This window comes from Hemicordylus capensis, chromosome 3, assembly GCF_027244095.1.
Source record: "Hemicordylus capensis ecotype Gifberg chromosome 3, rHemCap1.1.pri, whole genome shotgun sequence".
Lineage (NCBI taxonomy): Eukaryota > Metazoa > Chordata > Lepidosauria > Squamata > Cordylidae > Hemicordylus > Hemicordylus capensis.
In genome coordinates this window covers 297458147-297483228 of record NC_069659.1, presented here as the reverse complement: position 1 = coordinate 297483228, position 25082 = coordinate 297458147, and the positions used below count along the sequence as shown (strand labels likewise).

Sequence of the window (25082 nt, the reverse complement as noted above, 5' to 3'; positions counted from 1 at the left end):
TATTACTTCTTCGAAATTCAATTTTCTCAACTGTGCTTGAGACAGGCAATTACTTGAGAGGGGTGGTACAAGTCACTGCTTGTTGCACCACTGCAGCTAAAGCAGATTAAGAGAACCAGGCCCCCTCTAAAATTCAAACCATATCAAGGGTATCAAAAACTTTCCATGGCACCTTATGTGAAACCAGTACATCAAAAAAAGCCATTCAACAATGTTCATGGCTATCAGTCTACAGTTGAAGCAAGTCTATATTTACTATCTTAAATCTTGTTTATAAAGAAGGGAAAAACAAAATTCATAGAATAATAGCAAAGGTGGTTTTAGTTGTTTTTTTAAAACAAGTTTCTAGGTGGAATTTTCTGCATTTTATTTTTCAAGTTGATCAGAGTGGATGTAAAGGAAAATGTGTCCCACCAGAATTTTTCAGGAACTCAGCTGGTGATGTGCACATGGAAGACGATAATACTGAATGTTTTTATTGGTGCCCGTAATACAGAAAAGTTGTTGGACAGTACACAGACTGGTGAAGGGTTTCTAGCTTTCAGAAATGGAAATGCTATTTAACAATGCTTTTGAAAAGACAGTGGTTTTTTAAAAAAATTAAGCAGTTATTAAAAATGTTAATTGTGTCTGAATAATGCTTTTGAAGGTGAGGGTCACTTCAAATGCTGCAACGTTTTACAAAACACCACTTAAGTAGAAGAAAAGGCTGAAAGGCCATACAGATTTATCAGTTTTACTCTTGGGCTCACACTCATATTGAGAATCATAGTCAACTGCAGATCTCTAACACACAAATACAATGAAGGGTGTGAACATTTGCAATTCCTTTACAGTAACTTTACAGTAAGGCAGGATGCCTCTGAGTACCAGTTGCAGGGGAGTGACAGCAGGAGAGAGGGCATGCCCTCAACTCCTGCCTGTGGCTTCCAGTGGCATCTGGTAGGCCACTGTGTGAAACAGGATGCTGAACTAGATAAGCCTTGGGCCTGATCCAGCAGGGCTGTTCTTATGTTCTGTCACAATCAATATGTAGTTTTAAAACTTTTTCTGGACATTTTAATATTTCAGGCTTTTGAAAACAAGATGTTAAAATTTTTATCTGCTGCTTATATCTGGTAGGTTTCTTAGTGTTTAGCTTGTTCTAACTTTTAATTTCTTTTTTTTTAATTGTCATTTTAACTGGTTTTAGCCTGGTCCTAATTTTTTTTTTAATTTATTAGTTGTTCTATATTGTATCCATTTTACTAATACTGTAAGCCACTTCAAGCAGCAGTGCACTGGAGGGGCAGGATATATATATTTTAAATAACTAAAACTAAATAAATAAGCTTTTCTCTAAAAGCAAGTACATTTCCAGCATTTGACATGGTCTTGAAGTTATCCAGACAGTAGGCCAAATGCTGAACTAGGCTGATGGTAAATACAGGCAATGTTTGTCAAGCAAGTGGACTTCTAAGAAAATCTGAAATTTCAGCATTTCAACATGGGAGAGGACTTCTCCATACGAGTTCTTAAATGTGACATACTGCTTTTAAAGACTAATAAGGCAATACAATTAATTTCAAGATGAAAGTAGTCCACTAAAATTCAACATGTGCACATTTGTACTGAAGTTTCAGAGGATTCTATGACATGAATATGCAGACAAGCATTTTTGCTAAGGCAGTCTGTTTCAAACACTATAAGAATGGAAGAAGTTCTTTCTGAATGTCTACCTCATGCATTTAAAAACACAACTCAGAAAATTGTGTTAATTATAATAGTTTCAACTTCAGCATGTTGAAGTAACAAATGCAAATACTCAGTGAAGAGTTCCACAGATTAACATGCTTGGTCACTTGACTTGAACCGCCCAGGGATGTTTTTGTATGGGGAGGTATAGAAATGTAAGAAATAAGATAGATAGATAGATAGATAGATAGATAGATAGATAGATAGATAGATAGATATTTTAATAGGATGCTAAAGGAATGTTTGGTGCTTTAAGCGGAGCAATACAGTTTTAATTACAGTTTTTGGTACCATTTAAGAACAGCCATGCTGGATCATGTCCAAGGCTTAATCTAGCCCAGTATCCTGTTTCACACAGTGGCCCACCAGATGCCTCTGAAAAGCCCACAGGCAAGAGATGAGGGTATGCCCTCTCTCCTGCTATTGCTCCACAGCAACCGGTATTTAGAGGCATCTTGCCTCTTAGACTGGAGGTGGCCGATAGCCCTCAGATCCGTTCCCATTGATAGACTTGTCCTCCATGAATTTATCTGAAGAGGTTTCTATTTAGCTTTCCTTACTCAACATAACTCTACCTTCAAGCCAACCATTAAATTTGAGTAGGTTTCTAAAGGAATTAGAACTGGGGAGATTAAGGGAAATAGTGATAGAAAACACCATTAGCTTTCCTCCTCAACTAACGTTGTGGCTGCAAGACTTTTCAAGTCTATTTAAAAGAACTTGTCAATTCAGATAACTGAAGAAGTCTTGCATGACATTATCTTGGAGCAAAGCCCATATAACAGATCTCACATGACAAATGGGAAAAAAAATGTTTTATTCTTTACCTGTCTTCCAACTCTATTCTCTTCATACTGTGAAGATGTAAAACAGCTAGTATTATTGCTACCAGGAATATGACTGCACAGCAAACTCCTACACTGATATAGAACACACGTGTAGAAGTGGTAGGAGCTGCATTTACAGGATCAACTGAAATTGAAGTTTAAAAAATTACTGCAACAAAATGGACATAACATTTGCCACTATCAACTAAATGTATATACAACTGTGCTAAAAAACCATTTATTTTTATATCTTCTAGTATTACAACTTGCCATATAATTTAGAATTACAGCAAAGGAAAAAGTATAGTGCCAAGATTTCTTTTAGAGGGCTACATCTAAAAACTTGAACACAATTAGCAGTAGGAATAAGTCTAGGGAAAATACCTATCACAGCATGTATAACCTGAATCCTTCTGTTTTATGTTCAAGAAACAAAAAGATTCATCTGATGAGTACCAAGGACAGGGAGATGCCCTCCACTACAAGGGAACTGTAAGCCAATTATGCAAACGACATCAAGTCAAGCTAACAACATAGACTTAACCAAAAGGTCAATAGAATATTTCTGGCCCTTAATAATTAGCCGGCTACTACTCATTTTCTGTCCATAAGAATTCAATTCATTTACCAAAAGAACACACCTATGTAATAATGCCCTCAGTAGTTCATAAAAAATAAACACACATTTACTTACAAATAGCTTTGCTGCTATTTTTGTCGGATATTGGTGGTTTTACTTCTAGTTCAAGCTCTAAAGAGAAGACAAAAATTTTTTTTGAAGTAACCTCTAAATTTGTGATTTTAGAATAAAAATCTATTTTAGAGTACAGTGAGCTTTGGGCAGGTGTATGTGTGGGTGGGTGTTTGTTTTGTCTAGGCAAATTAAAAACGCATAACACACCCTCTGTTCAAACTTCCTCCAAGTTTTAGCACAAACTTTTCAACATGGAGACCAACTGAGAAATATCTACATAATCCAATGTTGGTGTACACAGAAAAAGCAGCATAAGTTATACATATGCCAATACTGGATGATACAACAGTATGGAGAATGCAAACTACAGTTGCCTTGTGTAACACTAGCTTCCAAAGATAGATGCTTGTTTACACAAAGGTGGGAAGAGAATACTGAACTCCCGTTTAAGATTTATGCATCTCATACTGCACGGGAGGAGCCAATGGTAAATCCCTCATGTATTCTACCAAAGACACAGGGCTCTGTGGTCGCCAGGAGTCAACACTGATTCGATGGCACACTTTACCTTTAATCCTAGATAAAAGGCTCAACACTTATAGGCATCTGTGTTGCATTCTGTAAGGTTCATAGCAACTCAGTCAGAACGGAATCCTGAATTAGAGCTTTACAGCATCCCTTGCCACATTTTGTATGTGGGTATGTGCAGACTCAATAACAAAATGTGGTAAGCAATGCTGTGAAGTTCTGACCCAACCAATATGAAGTATTCCTCACTCATAAGATTTTGTAAAAAATGCAACTGAATAAAATACAACTGTTAATGGTGGCAAGGTATTCTACTGCACAAACGGAAACAAATTTGTCACACATACATACAAGCCCTTTGGGGGGGGGGGTTGTGTCTCTACACAGGAAACTCAACACATACATACATATCCCTACAGATCAAATTTACCCCCAAGTGCACATGAATTTCTTCCTACTCTTCTAAACCTTTAAGCTATCAACAACTCAGTTTAGCACCAGGCCTGCCATCCTCTCTAAAAAACGCTTGGTGTCTGTCCGTGCCTCCCAGGCCTGTTCTTGGCATGCACGGAGCGCATGTCCAGTTCGGCCAAGACAAAAACGGACACAGCCACCAGGCAGCCATCTTGGTGGCTTCGCCCAGCCGCAGAAAGGACAGAAGCGGCCGCCGCGAAGCCGGGGAAGAGGAGGCGGGGAAAATTGGCCGAGGTGGCAGCAGAGCCGCCGCCTCGGCCACAGGAGAGACGGAGACCACACCGGGGAGACGGGGACCAGGGACCGGGGTCCGAGCGGAGGCCATTAAAATCTTAAAAAGAAAATGCTGCCCCCGCTGTTGCCGCCGAGCTCCCACCCTCCCTCCCAACTTCCGACACCACCTTACCCCGGCCCATGTCAGGTGGGGGGAAAAAGTCCTTAATTGAAGAGGGAGAGAGGAGCGCGCAAGCAGTGCTCCTCTCTGAGCAAAGGCTCTGCCCGAACTGGCGCTTTGGGCAGAAAGGACGCAAGAGACGTCCTTTCCGCCCAAAGCGCCAGTTCAGGAAGAGACTTTGCAGAGAGAGAAGCACTGCTTGCAAGCTTCTCTCTCCCTCTTCAATTAAGGACTCCCCCCCCAACTGACATGGGCCGGGGTAAGGTGGTGTCGGAAGTTGGGAGGGAGGGTGGGAGCTCAGCGGCAACAGCGGGGGCAGCATTTTCTTTTTAAGATTTCCACAGCCTCCGCTTGGCCCCCATAAAGAGAGGAGGAAAAGGCTAGCGCCCGTTATTAACGGGCTAAAAAATACTAGTTAGCATAATACAGTGGTCCCTCGACTTACGAAGTTAATCCGTTCCGAACGCACGTTCGTAGGTCGAAATTTTCATAAGTTGAAAAGCGCACCCACGGAGGTCTGGAAACATTTGTAAGTCGAGGAAACCGCATCTAAAAATTCGTAAGTCGAGGAAGCCGCATCTAAACCGGCAATGACTTCCGGTCATTTTTGTCGTTCGTAAGTCGAAAACTACGGATGTCGAGTAGTTCGTAAGTCGAGGGACCACTGTAATTGTATTAAGCTGAAGAAAGCTTATGTTCAACTTCCTTTCCTTTATAAAGATTCGATGACTTCACAATTCTATTGGGGAGGGGGGACATGCACACTAGCAGACACCTGTACTGATGCACCAGGGTTTCCCATCGTGCAAGGGGGGATTTTCAGCAATCCTTCTGCCCCTCTGCAGCTGTATGTGCAGCCTGAAACTAGGTTGAGATCTTCCCGTCTTCAGAGGCATCATTTTGGGAGGCACTGGCAATGTTTAGGGAGAGGGATCACGCCCCCCCACCCCCACCAGTTTCCCCCTCATAAAACAGAAAAAACTCTGCTGTGCCGGCCACTGCTTCCAGAAGGACAGTAACCCCCAATTCTACTCTACCTGTCCAGCACATTAATTGTTATTGCTACAGTAAGTTTTTTCCAGTCACAAATCTTGCTTTAAATATTAATTTCCTACAGCACCAATATCAACAGTGACCCAAATTGCTCTATTTTAAAATTATAAATCAACCACTCAGTTATATATTGTGATATATTTAAGTACCTCAATACGTTCAAAACAATAGAGTTAAAGATAAAAATAGTGTACAGTTCATAGCATAAAAGAAATGTTGAAACACAAGTACAATAAAAGCTAGATACAAATACAACTGCTTTTATCAATGTTTCCAGAAGTTAATAAACTGTAACCAGGTTATTTCTTAAGTATTTGTCTTTCTCCTAGATCCACTTAATTGGACCATCTCAGCCGCATTCCACATGTTATGTAGGTGTTGATAGGAGAAACAGATGAAGTACACCATTTAGAAGCAACTGGAATCTTCACTGAAGTTGGCATCCAGACTAACACCTGAGTAAGTAGAATGCATCTGCTCACATATGGGTAGGTGGCTATTGTCACCAATCCTCTCTTCCCTCTGCAGTGCCGGCTAAAAATATGTTCCCCGAGAAAAATCTGCCAGGCACTGGGGCAGAGGGAAGGGGGGAGATAAGTGAAAATCACCCTTTCCCATGCAGAAGCATTTCAGCTCACAGAAATCATAGCCTGAATGTTACCCACTAGGTTCCAGCATAGTGTGTTATATTTTCTCTTTCACCTGCACATCCCTTCTGCTTTTGGAAGTGCTTGTGTTACTAGACTTGTGGATCTTTTAGACATATTCTCTGCTCCCATATATTCCTGCCCTCCACCACATATACTATCACACAGTAGGCCTATCCCAGACCCACAAAGCTAGTTGAAATAGACTCAATGCTTCTGTTCCCAACCAGGCAAATTGTAGCACCCCAGGTTGGCAGCATGATCTGCATACTCACTTTCTCTGGGGCTTACAGAGTTGGTAATGAAGCAAGAGAAGAAATGGGATTCCATTTCAGATGAGTGCCCGTGAATAGTTTGCAAGCATGAATTGCCCACTTAATACAAATACAGAAAAATGTCTTACTTTTGTAGCACATTTTCCTTCGTTTGAAGTTTAAGACTGTGATATTTTTTGAAGTATTTACTGTCATATTGAGCTGCATTAGTACCGTAACCTCAGAGTCTAGCCTGCCAGTGCAGGAGAGCTCCACTCGAAACACTGTAAATAAAAAAGCCACATACATACATGTTTTTTTAAAAGATATTTTTTAAAGCACACATTTTAAATGGTGTGAAAAAGCAGCATTCCATTTGCACCGGAATGCATGTTTGAGCATTTTCTTAGCAGTATTCTCTTTGCTACAATTAACACAAAAACTAATATGGCTTTTGATCTCTTCATGTTATTTCCAATGCACCATGAACTTTGGAGACAGTGGCTGACATTCTAAAAAAGCTCACAAACACTTGAGCTTAGAAACTTGTTTCCTTTCTTACAGATCACTTCCAGAACATAGGCAAAACTGGGAAGTTTCACCAGCTTGCCGAACAGTGCGTGTATAACTGCAACATATTCTAAAATCTTTGTGAAATCCACAGTTTTGAACCCAATGTAAAGTATATTTCAATAGGTTTGCATTTAATATTTAAACTATCCTGCCAGTCACATTTCTCATAAAGCACAACATTTTGCACATTGTACATCACTAGCTTGAATTGTGCACCATAAAGAGCAATAAAGATCACCACTTATCTATGGTTTACTGCTCTATTGAACAAGGGCTGACTACTCTGCCCCCACTATATTTTCTATTCAAATCCACTTGATGATTACGAAGCACCTTTCCTTCAGGTGCTATGACTACTACTAGTGATCAAAGTTCACCAATAGTGTAGGATTCTTTGAGGGCAAGCATGTAAATAGAAATAAGAACCAGGATTGGAAGTTCTACCGTGCAGTAGCTCACATATGGGAGTTTCCTAGCTCCTTTCCTGCAGGAGTCCCTCACCCCTACAAAAGAATCCTCACCCCCTCACCAGCAGGGCCCTCTAGTGCAGCATCTCATGAGGAAAGCAACTGCTGTTAGAAAGAAATCTCCTCCTCATGTGCATAGAGGAGCACTTTCTGGTTGAAAAGGAGGTTAGTTCCTGGACAATGAAGCCAGAAGAGCAATATTACAGGTCTTATTCACATGCCAATCCAAAGCACTGAAGAATCAGACCTAACAGGTGAATTCTAGGATGGACATACATACATACATACATCTCTGAACACATTTTTCCACATTGTGATTCCTTCCCCAACCATAGCTGACTCAAATAGAAATTAAGAGCAATGTATGTAACAAGGTCAGTGTGTCAGGAAGAAGTGCTATACTTCCTCTAATGGAAGACTACTTACCTGATAAAGTGCGAGGCACTTCTCCTTGTACAGAAATATTTGCCTGTGGCATATCCATGGCTAGCAAATTATCAATCTGAAATCCCAGTTTATATTCAATCTGTAATGATATACAGAAAAATACAAAAGGAATATGCTCAATAATACATATTTACACTGCGCCAGAATTGCTTCTACTTGAATTAAATTACAGCCCAAATAAGTATTTCACTTATTTAGCATATTTTTATACTACCCACAACCTGTGCTTCTGGATGGTTTACAGTTAAAACCATTTCAACACTAAATCAATTAAAAAATTAAAACCATTTCAACACTAAAATCATTAACATTAAAATAATTTAAAAACCCAACATTAACATATTAAACCTACACATCTAATTAAAAGCCTGGGTAAATAAATATGTCTTCAGTGCCTTTTTACAAGCAGCCAGAGATGAGGAGGTTCTTATTTCAACAGAGTGCATTCCAAAGTCCTGGGGCAGCAGCTATGAGGAAGGCCTGCTCCCAAGTAGCCGCCAAACGAGTTGGCGGCAACCAGAGACAAACCTCTCCAGATGATCTCAACAGGCGATGGGGCTGTTAAGATGTAGCTAGATGTCCAACTGGAATGATCTTTGGATACATTCAAATGACTAAATCAGTTTTCCAGTCACTTTGTAATAGGTACCTGCTTCCATCCAGAGCTCAAACTTTAAGATCATGGTTTCTATCGCTTTTCTAGGTTCTCCCAGAAACTAACAACTACCGGACCCATCTGCAAACCAGGTTTTGGCATTGTAGCCATTCCTTGAGCTCTCCCCCTTGTATGCTCCAATTAACCCCAAGACTCAGTGGCTTGTGATAAGTACAGATTTCCATGAAGTTCAAATTGACCAAACTATGGTTACTGCAAATCATAATTTGCTTCCAAACTAGAATTGGAAACCAAATTGCAAACAAATAGGTCAAAGGGTTTCTGTGTAGCAACACTTTGCAGTTTCCTCCCTAATGAATCTGTTCCAAACTGGTGGGCTGATCTGCTTCAATTTGGACCCAAATCAGCTGTTACGAATTTAGGCCCAAATGGAAACAAATCTGTAAAAACTGGTCTGCTTCTATTCAGATCCATTCCTTCTCCAAAGCTTCATAGTGCCTGTCACACAGCATTTTGTTAAATTAGTCGGTGTGTAACTTTATAGCTTTTTTTAAAAACTGTGTCCAACCCCATCCACATGCACACAATTAATGTTGGGGCTTAATTCATCTACATATAATGAAAAAAAAGTTGATACTTACCTTGGCCTTAGCATGCCAGCTAAAATGGAGGATGTTTGTCTCACTTGGTACTAGCAGATTGAAGGACAAAGCGTAGTGATTGATAAGATCATTCCTCACGTAATAAAGTTCTGCATCAATACCTAGAATGTTTTAATACAGAGAAAATTAAGACAGGTGAAAAGCTAAGCCACAGCCAAAGGCAACTTTGAATACAACAAATAAAGATTACAGCTGTGCTTATTTAGGAGTAGGGGATGTCAAACAGTAAAAACATCAATATGTATATGAACCATATAGCACTTCAGTCAATGCTGTAAACACCATGCACAAACGCTAGACTCTGGAAATGGTGAAGGAGAACACATGAATGTGCTCTATTCCTTCCAAATATGGAAACTGAAATTTGGTACTTTATGTCCAAACTCTCATATACCTTCCAATTGTGGTAAATATATATTGTAAATATTTTTTATAGCTGGGGCAACACTGAAACTATGCCTTATAATTATAGTTTCTCTGTGCTTGTTTGGTCAAGTTGAGCCCATTTAAAATATTCATAACTACTATCAAAAGTCAGCATGAGTTGTAGACAGCTAAACCTGCTCTCCTGAGTCTATTCTTTAGCATAATACAGGCAAACATCATCCACGGGTTCAACACGTGCGGTTTCACGTACGCATGGCTGGGAAATAGGCACCCGACCTTGGCATATGGGGGGGGGGCTGTGGAACTCATGCAGGCCCCAAATGGGCTCCAGACTGGCCTGCGAAGTCATTTGGAAGGCAGGTAGGTAGAGAGAAGAAGTCCCCACTGCCATTCCCATCACACAGCAACGATTTTAAAAGGTTCCACCATCATCCATTTTGAGCGCTGGAGCCACTTTGTAGCTCTTTGATTGGAAAAACGGGGACAAAACCCATATTATCCAGTATCTGCAAATTTGCCATCTGCACACACACAACCTGCCACAAAACCCCTGCAAATAATAGACGTCTCCTGTACTTGAGACTTTTTCCCAATGAGTTCAAATGAATGACTCAGTTTTGCTAGGCCCACCCCCCCGCTTTTTAAAATCAGTCTGACATGCCAATTCACTTAGTGATGTGTGTCGTCACTTTCACTGCCTTATCCTGATAACTCACAGGGCTCAAAATGGCTCATATCTAGGGGCTAGAAGATCATCACTTCCCAAACCCTAGAAGTTCTTTTCTACATAATTGAGTGCGAGCACCTATTAGAACAACTTATTAGATTAGTTGCTTAGATTACTTCAATGCATAGTACCTGGGGTCAGTGTTCTCATCTTATTTTTCATCTGTGTGCGGAATGAGTTTTATTCTGGGTGGGAGTATCAAGGCAGTGTGTGCATACATGCGAGTGGGGCCTTTCTGATTCAACCTGAGCAGGATCTAAAATTAACTGAGCAGACATAAAAAAAAACTTGTGAGCGCAAGCATGTGTGCATGCCTTAGAGGGAATACTGCCTAGGGCTGGCTTTGATAACAGTTTGGAAACAGAAGTTTGTACAAAATAGGGCTGCAGGATTATTAACTGGGGCTGGATGTTTTGAATATATTACGCCAGTACGCCAGTTGCATTGGCTCCCAGTCCATTTCTGGTCCCAATTCAAAGTGCTGGTTTTAACCTTTAAAGCCCTAAATGGCTTGGGACTGTGTTACCTGAGAGAATGCCTTGCCCCATATGTCCCAAGTCAGACCTTAAGATCTTATGCTAAAATCATTGTAAACCGCTTAGAGAGCTCCGGCTATAGAGCGGTATATAAATGTAAGTGCTATTGCTATTGCTATTGCTATTCTTCGGAGGCCCTGCTCCAAATGCCCCTGCCAAATGAGGTGGGCCAGGTGGCTACTAGGGAGAGGGCCTTTTCAATGGTTACACCCCATTTACTAAACAGCTTCCCCAGTGAGGTTCACCTGGCTTCATCACTTTGTTCTTTTAGATGCCAAGTAAAGACCTTTTGGTTCACTCTAACCTTTAAAATTTTGGTTTTTAACTTATTTTTAAAGAGATTTTAAGTTGCTTTGTATTGTATATTGTATCGTATGTGTGTGTGTTGTGGCTTCATGTATAATGTTTTTTTTTCTGTTGTGAGCCACCCAGAGAACAATTTGTTATGGGGCGTCTAACAATAGGGGCGTCAACAATAATATTTTATTACTACTACTACTACTAAAATTATTATTACTGCAAACCTAAATTTAAACCCAGGAATATAGACCTGAAGGTTTATTTATTTATTTATTTTTACATTTTTATACCGCCTTTCGTTAAAAGAAAACCCCAAGGCGGTTTACAAAAATTAAAACATACAATAAAAGCAGTAAAAACATCAAGCTAAAAACATATGTAAAAAAGAAGACAGCAGATAAAACACACATAAGAACAGCAGTAAAAAATGATTATGTAAAAGCCTGGGTAAAAAGACAAGTCTTTAAAAGCTTTCTAAAAGCTGTGATGGAGTCCGAGGAACGAATGGCCACCGGGAGAGCATTCCAGAGTCTAGGAGCAGCAACAGAGAAGGCCCTGTCCCGAGTGCACGACAGCCGGGCCTCCCTCATGGGATATGAAAAAATGGGGTGGGATATGAAAAAAGGCGGAGGGAAGGAGGGTCCCCCCCACCAATAATTCTCTAAACGTTTTCAGTTGAGAAGTTGCAAATTTTGAAGGAACATTGGGGAAAAAATCTTAAGAACTCTCTCTTTTAGAATGAGTGGAATGTTTTAAAGGTTATTTTAGCTGCCCTTTACTCAAAATGTTGTCTAACAACTACATAAAACCATCTATACAATTTGAGCAATTACCATTTCTGTATATGGTATGTACAAATCTCTTGCCTGTTTCAGATTCATCCACCTTCTGAAGCATGTGAAAGAAACAGGTCTATCTTTAAAAAGCGACTGATCTTTCAAAAAACTAATTCTCATTAGAGGTAAGAATAAGATAGCATTTCCCAAGGTTTTATAATTTAAATGTCAATATATGGGTGACGTGCGGCTAATTTTATTCAGTTACTATGACAATACACTATTAAAGCAAGCAAGCAATGTTTAACTTGCAATTTTATAAAGGTTTTACTGACAGTCCTTAACACTATGATCTCTTAGGCTGGAGACAAACTTTAGTTTTTGGTTTCCTTCTGTTTTGTTTCCCCCTTTCTGGAGAGCTGAAAGCAGTTTGATAGAGGGGCTGTTGCTCGCAAGGTATACACTCATCCCCCTGCTGGCTATGTTTAGCAATGGTTTCAGGCTTTTTGCATTGATGTTTCTTCTGTTTTTGAATAATGCTGACAATTACTCAGGGTGAAGAGAAGATAAGGTTATATAGGGTGTTAAATGTCTTATTTGCAGAAGAGGGAGGAGCTCTTCCTGCAGCTTTCAATTCCTCAACATCTAAACTCTCTTCCTAAAATGCTACCGCTTGCTTTTCACAACATGCCAGAACAGTTCCCCACTCCATCCTGCCAACCTAAGTATTCCTGTCACCCAAGTCTTTTCCATTAGCCATCACCCTTTCTCATCAGCTGTAAATGCAGTGGAAGAAAACTTCCACCGCTAATTCAAGTCTGATGCTAACACATGGAGTATTTATTAATCTAGTGCTTAATGTGCATAACAGGACAGGCCTCTGTCCCACGGAGTTTACAATCTAAAATTTGACACACTGAGGAGAGGGTATAGGGTAGAAAAAGAATATGTGTTTTTAGTCACATGTACTTAAGGTTAGTTGCAGTAGGATATGGGAATTAAGAGACTGTGACAAAGGCATCACACCACTTTCAGGAGGAATCTCAAGCAAGTCAGAGTGGATGTGCAGAGCCATTGACCTGAAGACTCACAGTTCAATTATTTGCATATTAGTTTGCCATGGGTCATACCGGAAATACCAAAAGAGTTTGACAATGCCCCTAGGCCTTGTGTTTAAGTTCCCTGTACAGTATTAGGGAAATATATGATTCTGCAGAAGTGCCTAGCTGGGGGAGCACAGTTTAAGCTGCAGGCATAAAAAGCATTTGTATAGTACTTTCAAATATTCAAAACATTATATATCCTTGTCATCTTTACAACCATCTTGTATGGAGTGCTCAGAGAAAGTGCCTTGCCATCTAATTCATAACAGAGGAAAGACCTGAACCTGTGGCTTCCAGATTCAAAGCTCAGTCTTAGCCACAGCACTATACTAGCTTTTTCCATGCCACTATATCTCATTAGACCCTGTAGGATAAATTCATACATTCATCTGCATCACTCACTATTTCATCAAATGATTCACAGCTGAACACGAGCCATCTCCATTTAACAGCATTGTGTGTGAGATAATATGAAACTAGTTGACCTGGTGCAGAGCATCTGCACCCCTAGTTCTCAATGTCTCTCCTCCACTTCAGTCCCATTTTGTTCTCCCCCCAGCTCATTCTCCCTCTGTGGACATCTCCTTCCGCCCACTGCCATTTTCTCCATTGGCTGGCCTCCACCACCGTTTTCTACCCTGACCGGCCACCGCTGCCATTTTCTCCCCGGTCCCTGTGGCTAATTGGCAGCTGCTCACGAACTCTCACAAGAGCTGCCACGCATGGGATTAGCCACAGCTACATCTTAGAGAAATAAATATCTAGATTATGCAATAACTGTGTTCTATTTGATCAGTAATGACAGTTTCACTTTTCCAAATCCTCACAACATTGCAGTCAAGTGATGGAAATGCATGCATGAATAAGCCTATGATCACCAAAAAAACAGTTCAGGTAAATTTAGGCTGAGTTTAGACATGGTTTGGCAGCAATCCAAAATGTCTTTAAGTCGTCAAAGCCCTGCCTGGCACTTTAAATCATTTAGGCAAAATACACTGTGGTAGACAGAACAGTATCACATTTGATGTATATGTTTTTATTTTAAAACTATACTTTGCTTCTCCCTTTTAAAACGGTTTTGTTTTTTAATTATTACGTTGAACATGTTTTGCCCTCTGATGCTATTTGGGTTGCACCCAGTTTCCTAGACAGATTATCTGCCTGCATTGCATCATGAAAAGCAACTTTATGCTCAGTTAACATACTTTGGAGCCATAGACTCTTAGCCAGAACAGATTCACAGGTCTTCAGTCCCAATAAGTCCTCCCCACAGTTGATTATTAGATCCAATTACAGGAGCTTGTGTGTGTGTGTGTGTGTGTAAATGAGAGGTACTTCCTAGTTAATTCCCAGCATCTCTAAATGAACCTGCCTTCAAGAGCAAGCAACACGCAGTGTTTGGAACACAACAAAGTGATAACAGCCTGTATGTTAAATACTTCATGGTGGAGTATGCTGATATTTCATTCATACCGGCCTGGTATGGATAATGTAAATATATATACACTCATGGTTCTCATAATTTAAGAGGCTACTTTTCTTCACACGGCTATTTTTGAGACACAGTATTAATAAAGAATTATCAGCCATTAAGCTAACAGACAAATCATCCTTGCTACTGACACAGGTTAATAGCAACTGACAGTAACAGTGGAAGACGACAACAATGAGCAATCAGGTTTTTAATCTATTGGGATTTTTTGCAGTTCTGTAGAATTTTAATATTTTTAGCTATCTTGAGCAACTGCTATCAATAAACTTTTAGAACACCTGCAACAAAGGTGGTACTAAAAACAAGAGAATAAGCCAGTCCTTGCTTACATTTTTAGTTACTTCAGCAATGCTGTGACACCATATCGACATATTTTGCTTGCCAAGTCAATGATATTTAACTTAGAAATGTCTTCCTTCTCATACTATGCAACATTTGTGATGTTTGATTTGTATCAGATCTCAGGGTGGATTTATTTAAAGCAAATAGATTTAAATCACGATTTAAATCACTAGTCAGTAAGACTAGATTTATATCATGGTTTTTTTACATAAAGACTCATTCTTGATGGTATAATCTTAATATTTACAACCAGGTGAAGGTTTCATTTTTGGTCCTCTTCTAGATAGAAAAATTGCCCAAAATAATCTTACAGAAACCTCTGGAAGAGCATGACATTGTGAATGGATTAATGGAATTCATTTACCAAAAAATATAAACATTGCATATATACAGCCTCATGCTACATAATTAAAAACTAATCCTTATTTCATGATGAATACCTTTGGACTATAATGTATCTTATATAGAAAACTATCTTTAGTTTTCCTCAAAAATCCGATTTAAATTAAAAAAAATCCTATTTAAATAAAAAAATCAATTCATTTTTATCCACCCTGTATCTTTTGCATCTGGCTGGAACTCAAAGAGGCTCAACGGAAAAGGACTTCCTTCAAAAGGAGAGAGGTGGAAATAGGAATTGAGGGTGAGGGCAGGGAGATGAGCTTGCCACCACTTCCTAGAACATCTACTGCAATGCACTCTACGTGGGGCTGCCATTGAAGACAGTTTGGAAGCCTACTCTGGGAAGAGCAGAAACAGCTTCAGGAGGTGACAAGCTATTCTAAACAGAACAACATCTAGCCTTTCCCCCCTTCAAACTAACTAACAGGAGAAGGGGAGATATTGAGGGGCTGGTTTCTCTTTAAGGGATAAGTCCTAGTCTGTGTGTTTGTGTGTGTTATTTGCCAAGGCTGGCACTTGCCAGGGCTAGCAAACTCTAGTGTTTTTGTTTGTCCCTGCCTGGAGGGGGTGGAGTCACCTAGGGCCATGGAAGGTCCCACATCCTGTGTCTCAGTTTGAAGCCTACTCCTACATAAGAGTTGAAGGCCCAAGAGCATAGTGAAAAGAGCATAGTGAATAGGGATAGCAAACAGGACGTTGTGTGCTCGGTGCAAGGAGCTCTTGGCTCTCAGGGAACAAGCTCGTTCCCTTGAGACCAAGGTGGCGGATCTGGAGAAGCTCAGGGAGACAGAGGCATGAGGACGAGACCTCTAGGGACGTGGTAGAGACATCCCACTCCAGGGCTGATAGCTCCTCTGCTGTCACGGAGAATGAAAGTCTCGGGGAAAGAGGACAATGGTCTGAGGAAAAGGGAAATGCTCCTTTAGAAGAGACCCCTTCCATAGAAGATGAGCCCATACCCTCTCGCACAGGGGATACTCCTCCGGGGGGGGACCTCCTTGTAGTGGGTGATTCGATCATTAGAGGTAGAGAGAGATGCATTTGTGACCCGTGTGTTGACCACACAGTGACTTGCCTGCCTGGTGTGAAGGTTGCGGACATCATGCAGCATTTAGATAGACTGTTAGGCAGTGCTGGGGAGGAGACAGCTGTTGTGGTGCATGTCAGTACCAACAATGTGGGGAAATGTAGTTGGGAGGTCCTGGAAGCAAAATTAGGCTGACAGGTAGCATATTGAAGTCCAAGACACCCAAGGTAGCATTCTCAGAAACGCTACCTGTTCCACGCGCAGGTACAGTGAGACAGGCAGAGCTGAGGGGTTTCAATGCGTGGATGAGACGTTGGTGCTGGGAGAAGGGGTTTAGATTTGCTAGGGATACATTCTGGGGCAAGCAAGGCCTGTACAAAAGAAATGGGCTGCACTTGAACCAAGAGGGAACCAGACTGCTGGCACTTAAAATCAAAAGGGTTGCAGAGCAGCTTTTAAAATGAAGCCTGGGGAACAGCCGGAAGGAGATGAGCAGTAACAGGTTCGGCAAATGCCATCCTTTAAGGTGTGAGGGTGCAAAGGATTCAGATAAAACAGAAGGGAACAGAGCAGAACCACATAAAGAGCAGATAGAAGGCTGTGCCAGCTGGTCAAAGAGTCCAGAGAAGATAGCATACAACAGGTAAGAGATTCAGCGTACAGGTGCTTCTATGCCAATGCCAGAAGCCTCCAAGCCAAGATGGGTGAGCTGGAGAGCTTGTTTGCTAACACAGAAACAGATATAGTGGGCATAACATAAACATGGTGCAACAGTGAGACCCAGTGGGACATTGTTATCCCTGGATATAAACTCTATAGAAAGGACAGAGAGGGGAGCCTTGGAGGTGGAGTAGCAATGGATGTTTAAAAAAGGGGTAGAATCTAACAAGGTAGAAAACCTAGGTGGACTGGAATCCTCCACAGAAACCCTGTGGATGACAATACAAGGACTGAAAGGAAATGTGCTCAAAACACTGACAGTAACTGGGAGTTGCAGTAGGAAATCAGGGAGGTGTCATGGAGATGTAAGGCAGTAATAATGGGTGACTTCAATTACCCACACATTCACAGTCAGGTAGTGACAGAGAGGTCAAATTTCTAGATATGCTGAATGAATGTGCCCTAGAACAGTTGGTCTTGGAACCAACCAGAGAGAAGGCAACCTTGGACTTGATCCTGAGTGGCACCCAGGACTTGGTGAGGGATGTCAGTGTCATCGACCCTTTAGGGAACAGTGACCATAGTGCGATCAAATCAGCATACATGCGGGGAGAGAATCACCAAAGAAGTCTAATATAGACACTTTGAATTTCAGAAGAAGAAACTTCTCCAAAATGAGGAGTATGGTGAAAAGGAAACTGAAAAGGAAAATCAGGAGAGTCACTTTGCACCAGAGTGCATGGAATTTACTCAAATCCACAATACTAGAAGCCCAGTTAGATTGTATATCCAAAAGGAGGAAAGGTACCACTAAGTCCAGGAGGATGCCAGCATAGCTAACAGGTACTGTCAAGGAAGCCATAAAAGGGAAGAAGACTTCCTTCCGAAATTGGAAGGCCTGTCTAAATGAAGAGAACAGAAAGGAACACAAACTCTGGCAAAAGAAATGCAAGGTGACAATAAGGGAGGCAAAAAGAGAGTTTGAGGAACATTTAGCTAAAAGCATCAAGGGGAATAACAAAAACTTCTTTCAATACATCAGAAGCAGGAAAAACCTGCCAGGGAGGCTGTTAGACCATTAGACAATGAGGGAGTGAAAGAGATTATTGAGGACAAGGAGGATGCAAAGAAGCTAAATGAGTTTTTTTGTCTGACTTCACGGCAGAGGATACTGAGCATATACCTGTTCCTGCTAAATAACTGAGTCAGATAGAAGTGACAAGCGATGATGTTCTAAACTGTCTGGAAAAACTGAAAACTAGCAAATTGCCAGGGCCGGATGGCATCCATTCAAGAGTCTTCAAAGAACTCAAATGTCAAATTGCCAACCTCCTTGCTAAAATATATAACTTATCCCTGCAAACAGGCTCTGTACCAGAGGACTGGAAAGTAGCCAATGTAAAACAGATTTTCAAGAAGGGATCCAGGGGCGATCCAGGAAATTACAGGCCAGTTAGCTTAACGTCCATTCCAGGCAAATTGATGGAAAGCATCCTCAAGGATAAAACTGTAAAGCAAATGGAACAACAGGCCCTGCTGGGGGAGAACCAGCATGGCTTCCGCAAAGGTAAATCTTGCTTCACAAACCTTTGGGAGTTCTTTGAGAGTGTCAACAAGTGTGTGGAGCAAGGTGATCCAGTTCACATAGTCTACCTGGACTTCCAAAAAGCTTTTGACAAAGTTCCTCATCAAAGACTCCTGAGGAAACTTAGCGGTCATGGGATAAGGGGACAAGTCCATGTGTGGATTGCTAACTGGTTGAAAGACAGGAAACAGAGGGTAGGGATAAAAATGGAGAGTTTTCACAATGGAGGGAAGCAAGAAGTGGGGTCCCCCCGAGATCTGTACTGGGACCGGTGCTTTTACATTTATTCATAAATGATCTAGAAGTAGGAGTAAGCAGCGAGGTGGCCTGATGATACCCAACTCTTTCAGGTAGTGAAATCCAAAACTGATTGTGAGGATCTCTAAAAGGATCTCTCCAGACTGAGTGAGTGAGTGAGTGGGCGACAAAGTGGCAAATGCAGTTCAATGGTCAAATATGCTAAATAAATAAATAAATGTTGGCAAGCATAAAGTGATGCAAATTGGGACGAAAAACCCCATCTTCAAGTATATGTTAATGGGATCTGAGCTGTCGGTGACTAACCAGAAGATGGATCTTGGGGTCGTGATGGATAGCTCATTTAAACTGTCGACTCAAAGTGTAGCAACTGAGAAAAAGGCCAGTTCCATCCTAGGGATCATCAGGACGGGGATTAAAAATAAAGCTGCTAATATTATAATGCCCTTATACAAAACTATGGTGCAGCCACACCTGGAGTACAATTCTGGTCACCAAATCTTTAAAAAGGACATTGCAGAACTGGAAGAGGTGCAGGAGAGGTCAACCAAGATGATCAGGGGCCCAAAGCACCTTTCCTATGAGACAAGGTTACAACACCTGGGCTATTTAGTTTAGAAAAAAAGACGATTGCAGGGAGACATGATAGAGGTCTATAAAATAATGCATGGTGTGGAGAAAGTGGCTAGGGAGAGATTCTTCTCCCTCTCACATACTACTAGAACCAGGGATCATCCCATGAAATTGATTGCCAGGAAAACTAGGACCAACAAATGGAAGTACTTTTTCACACAACGCATAATCCATTTGTGGAATTCTCTGCCACAAGATGTGGTGTCAGCCAACAACCTGGATGTCTTTAAGAGGGGTTTGGATAACTTCATGGAGGAGAGGTCTATTATCAGCTACTAGTCTGAGGCCTATAGGCCACCTCCAGCCTCAAAAGGCAGGATGCCTCTGAGTACCAGTTGCAGGGGAGTAACGGCAGGAGAGAGGGCATGCCCTCAACTCCTGCTTGTAGGCTTCCAGCAGCATCTGATGGGCCACTGTGTGAAACAGGATGCTGGACTAGAAGGGCCTTGGGCCTGATCCAGCAGGGCTGTTCTTATGTTCTGAAGCTTCAGCTGGTCCAAAATGCTGCTGCAAGGATGCTGATAGGCACAGGTCACTTCATGAGTATCACACCCATCCTGTGGCAGCTTCATTGGTTACCGGGCTAGATTCAAGGTGCTGGTCTTGACCTTTAAAGCTCTACATGGCTTGGGGCTGGGGTACCTGTCAGACCGCATTTGTCTATATGAATCTGCCAAGGCCCTCCGGTCATCATCTCAGGCCCTGCTCATGTCCCTGCCACTAACAGAGATCTAGTTGGCGGGTACTAGACAGAGGGCCTTTTCAATCGTGGCCCCTGGGTTTGCCATGCTCCCTTCCTCAGTGTTTTTAAAAGACAACTAGAAGCACATCTTTTTAAAGAAGCTTTTTAATGCTCCATCTTTGGTTATATCTGGTAGGTCCTTTAGTTTTTAGTTTTTATAATTCTAAATTTTAACTTTTAAAATAACTTTTAATTTGCAACTCAATACTGATTGGGGGTTTTAACCTGACTTTTAAATTATTTACTTAATTTGGTTAATTTTATTACTTTTATTGTATATTGTATCTATTTTATTGTTGTGACCTGCCCCAAGCAGTAGTGTACTGGTGGGGTGGGGTATAAATGTTTTAAATAAAAATAAATAAATCTAAACTACATCAAGTCAACAACTTCTGGGGAGTTGTCAGATGCTGGAGCAGGTAACCCCATCTCCTGGTTACAGGCTGCAAACTTGCCTTCAAGAAACATAGGTCAAGGCTTCTTGGTCCTCCTGCTCCTGAGCGGAGACTATGGCAGCCTCATTTCCTCTGATCCAGATGTCACTCATCTCAAGAAGTACTGCATCTCTTGCTTCTCCTCCAGGGAATTCTGGTTTGCATCAAAGGGAGAAAAAGGCTCCTATGGCTCATGATCAGAAGACACTACAGATAGTTACCACCACATTGTATGTGGACCCTATTTGAGTTCTTGTCTATATTTGTTTAACGTCCCCTGTTTCAGAAATGTGTGGCCCTCCAATGTAAAATACAAATATGATTTGAACAGTATAATTCAGGTTACTTAAATTTAGAACAGAAAAATATACACAGAGGCAGTATTTTTTATTCCATTGTGCATTATTCTACAGCTGAGTGTATCAAACTGAGACAACTATTAAGTTTACTTTAGAGATCTTCTGCAAGCAATTCATTCAACAATGATATTTTAAGATTCAATATATTTTAGACTATTAGGTAATCCATGTTAGTTAAATACAAACTCCTGCTGGTAGAGATTTCAATTCTCTTTGCTACCAACTACCAATAAGGGGCTTTTTTTTTTTTTTAAATTCCTCTACTCCTAGACAACAAAATAAGGATTTGCTTCTATTTTGGTGATGCACTGCCTACATTTAGTTTAATAGGTATAGACCTGTAAGAAAATATTACAGTATATCCCTGGTATGCAAATGTTATCTGAGCCTGAACATGGTAAAAGTGTTAGGCACCTTTCAGAGGCAGAAAGGGTTGTGACTATCTTGAGGGGGTATTATTCAAGCTGAGAAATTTCCCACACTTTTTGTTTAAGCCCTCCTCTCTCCCCTTCACTACTAAGCTCCATTAGCTCCACCTACTTGCTTGTCTGTTAATTGCTCTCTGAGTCCACAAACATTCCACTCCATTGAGTTAGACTGGGATGGTTGAGGAGGGTCCCCTTAGAGGTTTTTTCCTTCAGATTTTTGTGAAACCAACGTATCTGCACGTAACCCTGAGTCTGCTGGTAGCTCTCTCTCATCCTCAGTAGTTTTGATTCTGCATCCATAAGGATCACATAGAACAGCCATGTATAGAGAATATTTGCACCCAACTATAAACGTCAAAGACGACATGAGGGATGCAATGGAATTCATTGGTTATTGAGTGTGGGTATGAACTTCATTTTAATGGTTTTTTTGCAGACAAGATCTCCTGTATTCTGGCCGACTTGGACTCCACTGTTTTTGCAGGGTCTATGGAGGAGGTGACCAGCAATCCCTCTTTCAGTATTAGATTGGATCAGTTTCAATCTGTGACTCCTGAGGAGGCGGACAAGCTGCTTGGGGCAGTGAGGCCTACCACCTGTTCTCTGGATCCTTGCCTGACCTGGCTGCTTCTATCTAGCAGGGGGATTGTTGGAGGTGGCCTAGTTAATATCGTAAATGCATCACTGAGGGAGGGTAGGGTGCCCCCGTGTTTGAAGGAGGGATTGATTAGACCACTCCTAAAGAAGCCTTCTTTGGATCCCTTAGTGTTGGACAGTTACAGGCCAGTCTCCAATCTCCCTTGGTTGGGAAAGGTGATTGAGAGGGTGGTGGCCGACCAGCTCCAGGCAGTCTTGGAAGAAACTGATTATCTAGATCCATTTCAAACTGGCTTTAGGACTGGCTATGGGGATGAGACAGCCTTGGTCGGCCTGATGGATGACCTTTACCGGGGAATCGACAGAGGGAGTGTGACTCTGCTGGTTCTTCTGGATCTCTCAGCGGCGTTCGATACCATCGACCATGGTATCCTTCTGGATTGCCTGGGGGAGTTGGGGATAGGGGGCACTGCTTTGCAGTGGTTCCACTCCTATCTCTCGGGTAGATTCCAGATGGTGGAGCTTGGTGACAGTTGCTCCTCAAAATGGGAGCTGTTATATGGAGTCCCCCAGGGCTCCATTCTGTCACCAATGCTTTTTAATATCTACATGAAACCGCTGGGTGAGGTCATCAGGAGATTTGGTGCTGGGTGCTATCAGTATGCTGATGACACCCAAATCTACTTCTTTTCATCTTCAGGAAATGGCACTCATTCTCTAAATGCTTGCCTACAGGCTGTAATGGGCTGGATGAGGGAGAACAAATTGATGCTGAATCCAAGCAAGACGGAGGTGCTCATTGTGGGGTTCAGAATCTGAGGAATGAGTTAGATCTCCCTGTGCTGTAGGGGGTTACACTCCCCCAGAAGGAGCAGGTGCGCAGCTTAGGAGTACTCCTGGACCCAGGCCTCACCCTAGTATCTCAGGTGGAGGCCATGGCCAAGAGTGCTTTCTATCAGCTTCAGCTGATTCAACAGCTCGGAGAGGATGACCTCAAAGAAGTGGTGCATCAGCTGGTAACTTCCCGGCTTGACTACTGCAATATGCTCTACGTGGGGCTGCCTTTGCACGTAGTCCGGAAACTTCAGTTAGTTCAGAATGCGGCAGCCAGATTGTTCTCTGGGGCAACCCGGAGAGACCATATGATGCCTGTTTTGAAACAGCTACACTGGCTGCCAATATGTTTCCGGGCAAAATACAGAGTGCTGGTTATTACCTTTAAAGCCCTGAATGGCTTAGGTCCAAGTTATCTAAGAGAGTGCCTTCTTTGATATGATCCCCACCGCACGTTAAGGTCATCTGAGGAGGTCCGTTTCCAGTTGCCACCGGTTCGTCTGGTGGCGACGCAGAGGCGGGCCTTCTCTGTAGCTGCTCCTGGGCTATGGAATGCACTCCCGGCAGAAATTCGTAATTTGAGATCATTGCTGTCCTTCAAGAGAGCCCTTAAAACGTACTTATTTGGCCCGGCCTTCCAGAGTTTTAAATGATTAATTGTTTTAAATTGTTTTAAACTGTTGCCCTGATTTTCAGGGTTTTTAGCTGTTTTATTGGTTTTATTGTGTTTTAATAGTTTGATTTTAATTGTTAATTTGTTTTCATTGTTTTTATCATGTTGTGAACCGCCCTGAGCCATTTTGGATGGGCGGTATATAAATCTAATAAATAAATAAATAAAATTTTATGTTGTTTTGTTTCCTCCCTTTCATTGTTACTTTCTTTTCCCTTCCTGTTATGTGAAATTGGGAATTTTATTTCCATCCTCTATGAGACGTAGTGTATTTGTAATGGGATTGACTGATTGCTGTCAGTCCTTTTGCTGAATGACGACACTGAGTTGTATTTAAGAGCACGACTCTGCCACTTCTTGTATAGCACTGAGGCTGATGTTTTACATCAAAACATCTTCTATCTGGAACACCTGTTTTTAACATATTTGTGCATTAAAGAGGTCTCAAAAAAAGCTGGTGAGTTGTGGAAGACGCGTATTTCATTGTTATTATACTGTCTGATAACAACATTTCCAGCTTTTTCAGAAATAGATATTAGGCTTGTGCCCGAAACGTTTTGGAGGCCATTATGAAGGGCTCCGAAACGTTTCAGTGCTGGGGGCAGTTTTGGCGCTGAAACGCCGACAGGGGTAGCACTTTAAGGGCGGGGGAGGGTTACTCACCCCTCCCGCTGCATTTCCCCCGCTGGCGTGCTGTCGTTTTGAAGCCCCTCGGGGTGGCAGCGTTCCTCCCTGCCGCCCCGTTTCCCCCGTCGGCCAGAAGTGGCTGGAAGTCACGAGCCCGCATGCGCGCGCATGCGTGCTCACGACTTCCGGCCACTTCCGGCCGACAGGGGAAATGGGGCAGCAGGGAGGAACGCTGCCACCCCGAGGGGCTTCAAAACGACAGCACGCCGGCAGGGGAAATGCGGCGGGAGGGGTGAGTACACCCTCCCCCGCCCTTAAAGTGCTACCTCCCGTCGGCACCGAAGATCTTCGTGCACATCCCTAATAGATATAAGATTTGATAATATAACCTCTTTGAATTGTCAGTCAGATATTCAGAGTCAGCACACAAGAAACGATTGAGTTGGCATAGTTCTGCTTGAATACGGAAATTCTGTTCTGGACCACTTTCATAGTCAGACATCTTACAAATAATTTTCAAAAACTAATAAGGTTTTACTACTCCCAAGCCTTACCTTTTCCTTTCTAGACATTAGCTTCAAATTCAGCCCACAGTGTAAGGTCATGGAAGGAAAAATGCAGTGGCCTGGTTGCTGGGCTCCAAGACATTTTAGGCTGGTATTTTACTCAGTCTAAAAATATAATATGAGTTCCTGGACACCTGAACTATTTTTTCCAACCCTATGTATGATCATGGAGGACAAGGCTAAACTAAGAAAGAAGCCTTACTTAAGAATTTCCAGAGCAAGTA

General features: G+C 41.8%; 1 protein-coding gene across 7 annotated transcripts in view; it reads right to left on the bottom strand.

Annotated features, from left to right (window-relative positions):
* RYK (receptor like tyrosine kinase) overlaps positions 1–25082 on the bottom strand; it is a 102987-nt gene that overhangs the window by 65622 nt on the left and 12283 nt on the right. For all 7 annotated transcript variants that reach the window (XM_053307652.1, XM_053307653.1, XM_053307651.1 and 4 more), the window contains exons 2-6: positions 9350–9471; positions 8072–8171; positions 6755–6889; positions 3256–3312; positions 2562–2706 (exon numbers count right to left, since the gene is read on the bottom strand). In XM_053307652.1, the coding sequence (XP_053163627.1) occupies positions 2562–2706; positions 3256–3312; positions 6755–6889; positions 8072–8171; positions 9350–9471 (559 nt within the window). The remainder of the gene's footprint in view (positions 1–2561; positions 2707–3255; positions 3313–6754; positions 6890–8071; positions 8172–9349; positions 9472–25082) is intronic.